An 8,451-nucleotide genomic window follows, 5' to 3' on the forward strand; every position below is an offset into this window, starting at 1 on the left:
AAATTAAAATTCGAAAATTTTTTCTAAAGCCTCCAGGGGACTTCGTTTTCGCACGAAAAAATTTTATGTGCCCTTATTGCATCCGGACCCACAATTATTCTCCTATCAGCATCAATCCTTGACAAATCACTGTAGACACTTTTGGTCGAAGGATCAGGAACACTTTAAGGATTGTCTGTCGACATTATTTTTTTATTCAAAACGCAAAAGTATTAGAATTAAGAAGCACTTCTGGACACATTTCGAAACACTCTTTTGCACTATCAAGTGAAGCAAATGTGTTACTCTTGCGGTTCCCTCAATGCTTTCTTACGTTCGTACAAGAGCAAGGGCGCCTTCACTGCTTTCTCTTTTTCCTTTCCCCCCTCACTATTGATCGTGTCTCCCAGATAGAAGAAGAAAAGGTCCATGGGACGAATGAAACTACGGATAATAAAATTTTTCGATTCTATTCTCGTTTTAAAACATTCATCTACATGAACCAAATTTCATATCTTATTGAAAACATAAATGTTTCAAATATATTCTTATTTTATATTTTCTTTGTAAATTTTAAATTGATGATTGAATTTAAAAAAATTAACTTCTGTATGAAAATAGCTCTAAAAATGTGAGTTCATTGGAAAAAAGCTTATTAAATGTTTATCATCACATGATTGACCAAAATTTAACGAGGGAATAAAGTAAGCCTCTCCACATCAAAAGGGTATACATGTGGATTCAGCGTGAGAAGTATTGTCCAGAAAGTCAATTTTAAAAAACGTTAAAATTTCAATGTGAAGAACTGATTCTTCTAGAGATTTTTTTGTCCTTTTTCCTTTAGTTAATATTTCTGGCTCTACAGTTTTTGAAGTAATTGATAAAATCTGGATTTGTCGAAAACAATTTCAATTATTTTTTATTTCTGCTCTCGCTAAGTAAGTCAATTTTGAGAATTTATCAATTTTATTGATACTAAATTACATGTTTAAGTCTTCTGAAACTAGTTAAGGAAGAAAAAAGAAAATATTTTAATAAACAAAAAAGTTATTAATTGCTTGGTGAGGTTTTGCATAAATCGTGCATTTCAACCTTCAAGCGCTTCGTTTATCTAGCGAGTTTTCAGCAACGGAAAAATTCCAGTGAAAAAGTTGTTCACTAGGATTTAAAGTAGTTTTCTGGAAAGTTTTAGCTCAGTCAGATTAATGGTTAGAAAAATATTGTTGTTTTAAATTGCAAGCGACAATAATAATGCTGCCTTATGTGACTTGAATTTCATATCGTCCGCTGGAACACGTTCGTAGTCGAGAAGGCACGCATATGGGGTGGCGTTTAGATTGCCACTTGTAATTTAAAACATTCCTAATTTTTTAGCGGTTAATCCGATTGAGCTGAAACTTTTCAGAAAAATTCTTAAGATTTTAATCAACAATTTTCTGGAAGTTTCTTTTTGTTTAAAAGTCGCTCGCTAAACGAAGCGTTTGAATGGTGAGATTGGTTTTTTGTTGCAAAATCTCATAAAAAATTAAGATCTTTTTAAAAATATTTAAGTTTTTTTTTCTTTTACCAGTTTCATAAGATTTAAAAATATAATTTAGTATTTATAAAATTGATAAATACTAAAAATTGACTAAGTTAGCGCAAGGTAAAGTGAAAAAAGATAGAAATTTTTGGTTTTTGAAAATTCTAGTTTTTATCAATTGCTTCAAAAACGGTAAAACCTACAAAAATCTCCTAAAGTAAAAACGGTACGCCTTGAAATTCTTTGCAAGTATCAATCCTTAAAATTAAAAGTCGAACTATTTTTAAAATTGAATTTCTGTACATCACTTCTCAGGCTGAATCTACGCGTATCTCACTTTGATCCCAAAAGGTTCAAATATATAAACATTTAAATAATTATAAATTAAAAATGGTTACAAATGACTTTCATGACTTTCTTTTTAAAAATTGTTAATATAACAATAAACATACCTTTTCCCTTGTTAGCTTTTATTGGTCAATCCAAATTGAACATTAATCATTAGATCATTATGTTAAGAATTTTAATTATTTCCTTGTAAGCATTAATCTTGATTTGTGTGTCTGCGTGTACAATATTTTTAAAGTAATTTAATAACTGTTGTTTTTTTCCAGTGACGATTATGTTAATCAGCACGTGAGTTCAGTTCCAAAAAAAACTGATGAACAAAGCGCACTGAATAGAATACTACACGAAACGGCAGCGTAAGTATTCGAGTAAAATAATCATTATTAGTAGCATGCCTTCAGAAAAAATTCTGTTTTTAATATTTAAATCGTTAAATGAACTATTTCAAAACCAGCGAGTACAGAACTTATTCCAGATATTAGAACTTTAATAAAAAATTTATCTCATTTGTATGCTCCAGGAATATAATCGACGTCGGTGCTTTGGATTCCCATAATATGGAGCAACATGAAATCAGTGAAAGATCCAGAGCCTATGCGAAACGATTAGAAGTCATAGGAGTTAAAGTTCCTGAACGTTCTCTTTGTTTATTGAAAGATATTCCCGTGCCAGAGAAAACTCTTTCTGCCGAACCTCTTGCCATAGCAGACCAGGAATTAGTAAGTTTTAAAATACTATCAGTAGTTACTCAGCGGTGAAACATGTGAACCAAACAAAAATGTCGATTGTGAGGGCCATTTAAAACTTAAAAATTAGTCTAATTTTCTGTCTTAAAAAAAGAAGAGAAAGAAAGAAGGTTGGGAGAGGAGAGATACTTCTGAAGTTAGGTTCAAATGATAGATTGGTGGTCAAATCTGAGGAAGAAAATAAACATGGGAAGAAAAATATCGGTCTGAGACTGCTTATATGATATTGCAAAATAAAAAACACATTTGATTTATCATGATTACTTTCATATTTGTTCCTCATTTGGAATTAAAGCTTATTCTCGGCTACCCTGGCAAATATTTCATTTCAATAAATGTATATTATTACAATTCATAATATGCACTGGTATTCAAACAGACGTATTTTTGTCTAGTTTCTATTATTCAAGAAAGTGCGAATCCTAAATCAAACTTGGCGGAAAGTGCGTGGTGTTTCGCGCCTATGGCCCGCGGGTAGGCTCTCAACCTTCGAGATCGTTTTCGTTTGCTTAATGCGTGCATTTTGGTTTTAAATTTCAAATGTCTTTCAAATGGCTTGTCTTAACTATTGTATGCTGAATACCCTTCGATTCAATAATACCCAGATATTTATATGAATCGCCTGCAGCCATTGCCTCGGCGTCATTTTCGTACTCGTTCTCTAACTCTGCGGTTCCTAATTACCCTTTGACTAAATGCACTGTCCTGCATTTGTCTAGTCCGAACTCCATGTGGATATTACTGGAAAACTGCTTTGTTACATTGATCACCTGCTGTAGTTTCTGGGCTGAACTAGCGTACATCTTTCAATTCATCCATGTACAGAAAATGGGTAGCATGATGACCATCCTCACTATCACGATTTCTGAACACATGCGACATGCTGTTTAGTGTTTTGCTCAATGGGTTCAACGCTAAACAGAAACATAGTGCACTGAAGGAGTCTCCTTGAAATATACCCGTCTTAAAACGTATTGATCTAGTTATCATCAGTTATCCATGATTAAAATACTTGATTCTTGCCCCCAAGAACCGAATCCCGTGACTTAGAAAGTCAATAATGGGTGGGCAGATTGTGTGAAGTTTTAATACTGCAAGCAATTAGTCATGCGGCACATAAGGAAAATCTTGCTTGTAGTCAATGTATGCCATCTGTAAGTTCCTTTGATGCTTATGAGCTTGAGTCATGGCAACAGCGTCTATAGTAACTAGTTCTTTACAGCCTCGCGAGTTTTTACTTCATCCTTTTTGTTCTTCTGTAAGGATGTCATTCTCGTCGCAATGAGAATATACTTTGTCTGCAATGATAGCTGCAAGACATTTATAAATTTTTGTAAGACAGGCTGTCGGTCGAAATTCAGATGGATTTTGAGCATCTGGTTTTTTTAGATAACATATACGTATTACCCTGGAGCACAAAGCCTGGCACCAGATCTGGGTGTTCAATGATCTTCTGAAAACACCTTGCCAATGTAAGATGCACACTCGCTGGGTACTTGTACCATAAGTTGTGCACCGTGTCCGGACCTGGAGATTTCCAGTTACTTGCCCTTTTCAATACCGCTGAAACATCTAAAGCTGTGATGTTCGTCAGCTGCATTTCAGGGCTATTGCTTGCCTTTGATTTCTCCAGTTTAAACCACGCAGTGTCCAAATTACATATGTTTATTTCTCCCCAAACATCCGACCAGTAGTTAGTCATATCTTCCAAGTGAGGGACTTCGGTGCCTTGCTGGTTATTTTGATTTACACTCAGTTCACGATAGAAGCTTAGTTCATCTGTCTGAAAGTTTCGATTTTGTTGCCTTCGTGCACTACTTTTCTTATACCGACCATGCTGGCAGTAAGAACATCACGTCTCTTCCGTTGGGAGTCCGTAATTTTATGCAATATTGCTGGTGTTAATGTCTCGATGTGCCGAGAGTTGATGATTTTAGTAACATGGCTTATCAGCTTTCTGGTTCCATTTCCTTGTTTATGTTGAGTCAATCGATCAAATTTGCACCTTACTTTGATAACATCCATATCCAACCTGATCTTCCATTGTGGATCTGGATGCCTTGCTGGGACAAAACTTTATTTGCAGGCCTCGTGCTGCTGCTCAGCGTTCTAACGGTTGTCATAGCTGCACAGTATACAAGAGTTTGCACCTGTAACACAGTTTGTGTTACGTTCAAATACGTTGGTAAAACCTTGCTGTTGAGGTGTTCTATTAGAGTGCTCAGATCATTTGTGGTGTTCATTTTGGACAGAAAATGCCTTAGTGTTGATTCTACATATCTGAACTCTAGTAAAGCATGACCCAAATTCCTTTCAAGGTGCTGTAGTTTTTCTGGGATTACGCTATTCACATCATGGTTATTAATATCCGAATGCGTTTCTAATGGATCGGGTACATGGTCTCTAGCACCTATGCCTTCAGCTTCAATTAAGTGTTCGTTGTTCACATCTTCCAAGGGGATTTCATCTATCGGAAGCTCGTGTTCCACTTCCATTTTGATAGCAGCTATATCACTAACCGAAAGCAATCTATTTACAGATATTGAGCGTTTTTGATCTGTCAGATTCTGCTCATTTATTTTTGTGGCTAGCTCTGGGTATTTAAGTAAGAAGAGTATGATGTTCTCTTCTCACACTTTCCCCACATTACTCTGCCAAAAAATAAATGCGCATAACATCTCCGTTCATATGGTATGACCATTTTCGTCGTTTTTTTTGTTTTTTTGCTGAACCTCTGCCTCTGGTTTTATAAGGCCATCCACCTCTGGATGATGTGGTGGTGTTGGATCATCAATAGGTTGAATAAGAACATCAATTGCCGCTGCTTAACTGTATGACGCGGTTTCCTCTAATGAATGTTCATTGCCGTCGTTTTCCCACGCCAAATCAACCTGTTTAATCTCCGATGCTTGGTCTTCTGTGATGTGTAGATTAGTCCTGATGTCCTTCACCTTAGCGATAAGATCTCTTAGTACGACTTTCTATATATTAGGATACTTTGCAGAAAATTTTGTACTTAAATTGTATCCATTTTCAATTTTCTTTTCAAACTTCGCACTTTCTTAATGGAGACGCACCAATTCCTCTTTCATTGTGGTATCCCACTTGATGCACTTCTACGGTATTTTTGTCGAGGTTGTTGGCTGCAAATAGTTAACGCTAGCCAAAGAATCCTCAGCAGGCACAGTTGGTGTTCCACTACTTACCGTTTCGCAGCTCACCATCGTCACCGTCACGCATGCTGTGACCGCCAGCTGTGGCTCCATGGGCGCCCCGACGATCCTCGCGAAGCGACAATCGTTTAAATATCTTTAATATACTCTACATTATTATTTGTGTTTTGGCGTTCTTCTTAGTCTCTCTCCTCTTCGTTATCAACCTATCTGGCATGGGAAACCCTGTCAGTAGCAATGCTACCACCAACGTAGCCTGTCAAAGTCATATGTTTTACAATAAAAGATGGCAAGTCTGATGAAATGACAAATATGACGTAGGAAAAAGAAAATTAATTACAGATGGCTCAAGATAAAATAGCATATAATAAAATGAATATGAGTGAAATATGATAATACATGCTAGCGGTTGGCATAAAAAATATAATTTGAAAACTTAAGCTTTAATTGTAAGATAACAAATATAATACCACAGAATGAATTGTAAAGATTAAATACATAATACTAAGGCGCAGAACGTCACTAAAATTTAGGAAAATAACCCATTTGCGATTTGCCAATGCGAAATGTTAAGAGTAGAATTATCAATACTAAACAAAAAGTTAAAGAAAAGCCTTTTAAAGTGATGTTTGCAACTTACAAGATTTGTGAAGTGGAACTGCAAGGCCCGTTTTTCTTACACGAACCTTAGACTGAACAGGTAAAGTCACATTTTTGTTTTCAAAGAGATCTAAAATATATTGAGGTGTTTTGTCAATAAGAAGTTGAAAATTAGGTTGCCCATAAAGTATTGTCCGATCTTAGCCACATTGAGAAATCACGCCCGTTGCCGATATAAAGTAATATACTCATATTTCGGGTTGGATTAATCGTATGCAAGCATTAAGTACTCGTTCGAGTTTAGAATTCCACTCAACTATAATATCTTCATACATAATACACCTTTATTAAAAAAAAAAAGTTGGAGGAAAAGACCTTTAACAAGAAGAATCCGAATTAAGGTTGGCAAGGATTCCTTGTTTCTTGTAGGCTGTTCGAGTACTATGAAGGTATTCCACGAGATTTCAAAATTTTGATCTTTACAGAAGAGAGTACGGTTTAGGATGTACCCCAAATCACTCACCGAATCAACGAAGGCAATGTCGAGTTCGTCAACCTTAAGCTGAGGCAAGGGCCCTACTGTAGCAGCAGGCGGGAAAGAAGACTGTCCAATGGCAATTGCTTTAGTTTTTGAAGGATTTAGCTTTAACCTATTGTTAAGTGTCCTTTGATGCACAATATTAATATCCTTCTGAATCCGCGCAATCAAACTATTAATGGAAGATATTGGGCCAGAGACATATAGATTAAAATCATCTGCGTATTAATGGTATTTGCCATGCTCAAGATCACTTCTAAGGTTAGTGGTTACATAAATGAATACAAAAGGTCCACAACTACTTCCAGACTAAAATATATATTTTCTTTCCTTTTTTTAATTGCTAGTCAAACATTGAAACATGACGTTTTGGAAGCAAAACTGACCCCCTCTTCAGACAAAAAATAAAAATTAAATTATTCTAAAAAAAACTTTAAGATAAATATATAAAGTTATAATATTAGTAGCTCACCGAAATTACATTACGAAGATTGCCGTCTATTGAAAATTATCGTTGAAGGTATGTGATACTTCGTCGTGTGGTAAATCGGATACAGTTCCCCCGGCTTTTTTCCACAAAAATGAAAATTCTTAAAAACTGAATTCGGAGATGTTATAAAATATCATAACGGACGTCCCCGGACTCTTTTTTGAAAGATAATAACAAAAAAATGTATTGTGCTAAATAAAAATTTTATGCATTATTTTGAGGTTACGTTGTTTTTCATCTCTGCCTTTCCCATAATTTAAAAATTATTGATGAAATAAACTTCTTTAATTGCCTGCAAACAAGGTTAGTTTCGGGATATTAGTTACTATGTTTATTTGTAAGTCCAAAGTTTTCGGCCAAAAATATTGTGTAGTTTGAAGTAACGCTCGGGAGAATTGTAACATACATAACCTCGAAATATACACGCACGTTGTTAGCAATATCAAAAATCTTTTGACAAACAAACACAAACAAAGTGTGTGGGGACATCCGTTAGCATGTTCGCAATCATTTCCCAGATTTTTAAGGCAAAATATTTCTTATCCTAGGAAAAAAGCCGGGGGAATCTAACACTGAAAAAAATCGATTCTATTTCCTAAGCGCTATGCTAATTAATCACATTTAGCTAAATTAAAACTTTTTTCAATTAACCTACAAAAAAGTTTATGAGACGTGCGTTAGCATGTGCGCTATCATTTCCCAAATTTTTAAAACAAAGTATTTATTATGCTAGAAAACAACCCGGGGGAACCTAAAACTGGTAAAATCGACAATTTTCTAAGTATCACATGCCCTTAACAGACTTCTTAGAGATTATAATATTTATAACAGTTACAGAATTTCAATTATATTTATTATATAAATTTTTTTAAAAATCTTTAAATCTTAAGATGAGTACAAATCAATGAGCACACATAGATCTTTACTGACGGGAAACCTCTAATGTTAATTTTCAATAGAAAGCAATCTTCGTAATATATTTCGATGAGCTACTAAAGTTATAACTTGATGTATTTGTCTTTAAGTTTTTTTAGAATACTTTAATTTTTATTTTT

At 34.8% G+C, this 8,451-nt stretch overlaps 1 protein-coding gene across 2 annotated transcripts in view; it reads left to right on the plus strand.

Moving 5' to 3' along the window:
* LOC117169647 (ragulator complex protein LAMTOR1) overlaps window positions 1–8,451 on the plus strand; it is a 134,355-nt gene that overhangs the window by 93,352 nt on the left and 32,552 nt on the right. The window contains exons 3-5 of one of the 2 annotated variants that reach the window (XM_033356125.1): window positions 2,116–2,205; window positions 2,370–2,568; window positions 6,854–6,968. In XM_033356125.1, coding sequence (XP_033212016.1) covers window positions 2,116–2,205; window positions 2,370–2,568; window positions 6,854–6,934 — 370 coding nt within the window. In that variant the 3' untranslated portion in view covers window positions 6,935–6,968. Of the gene's footprint in view, window positions 1–2,115; window positions 2,206–2,369; window positions 2,569–6,853; window positions 6,969–8,451 lie in introns of those variants that run through there. The other variant, XM_033356124.1, reaches the window with a different exon arrangement.

Source organism: Belonocnema kinseyi, chromosome 3 (assembly GCF_010883055.1).
Source record: "Belonocnema kinseyi isolate 2016_QV_RU_SX_M_011 chromosome 3, B_treatae_v1, whole genome shotgun sequence".
NCBI classification, from domain to species: domain Eukaryota; kingdom Metazoa; phylum Arthropoda; class Insecta; order Hymenoptera; family Cynipidae; genus Belonocnema; species Belonocnema kinseyi.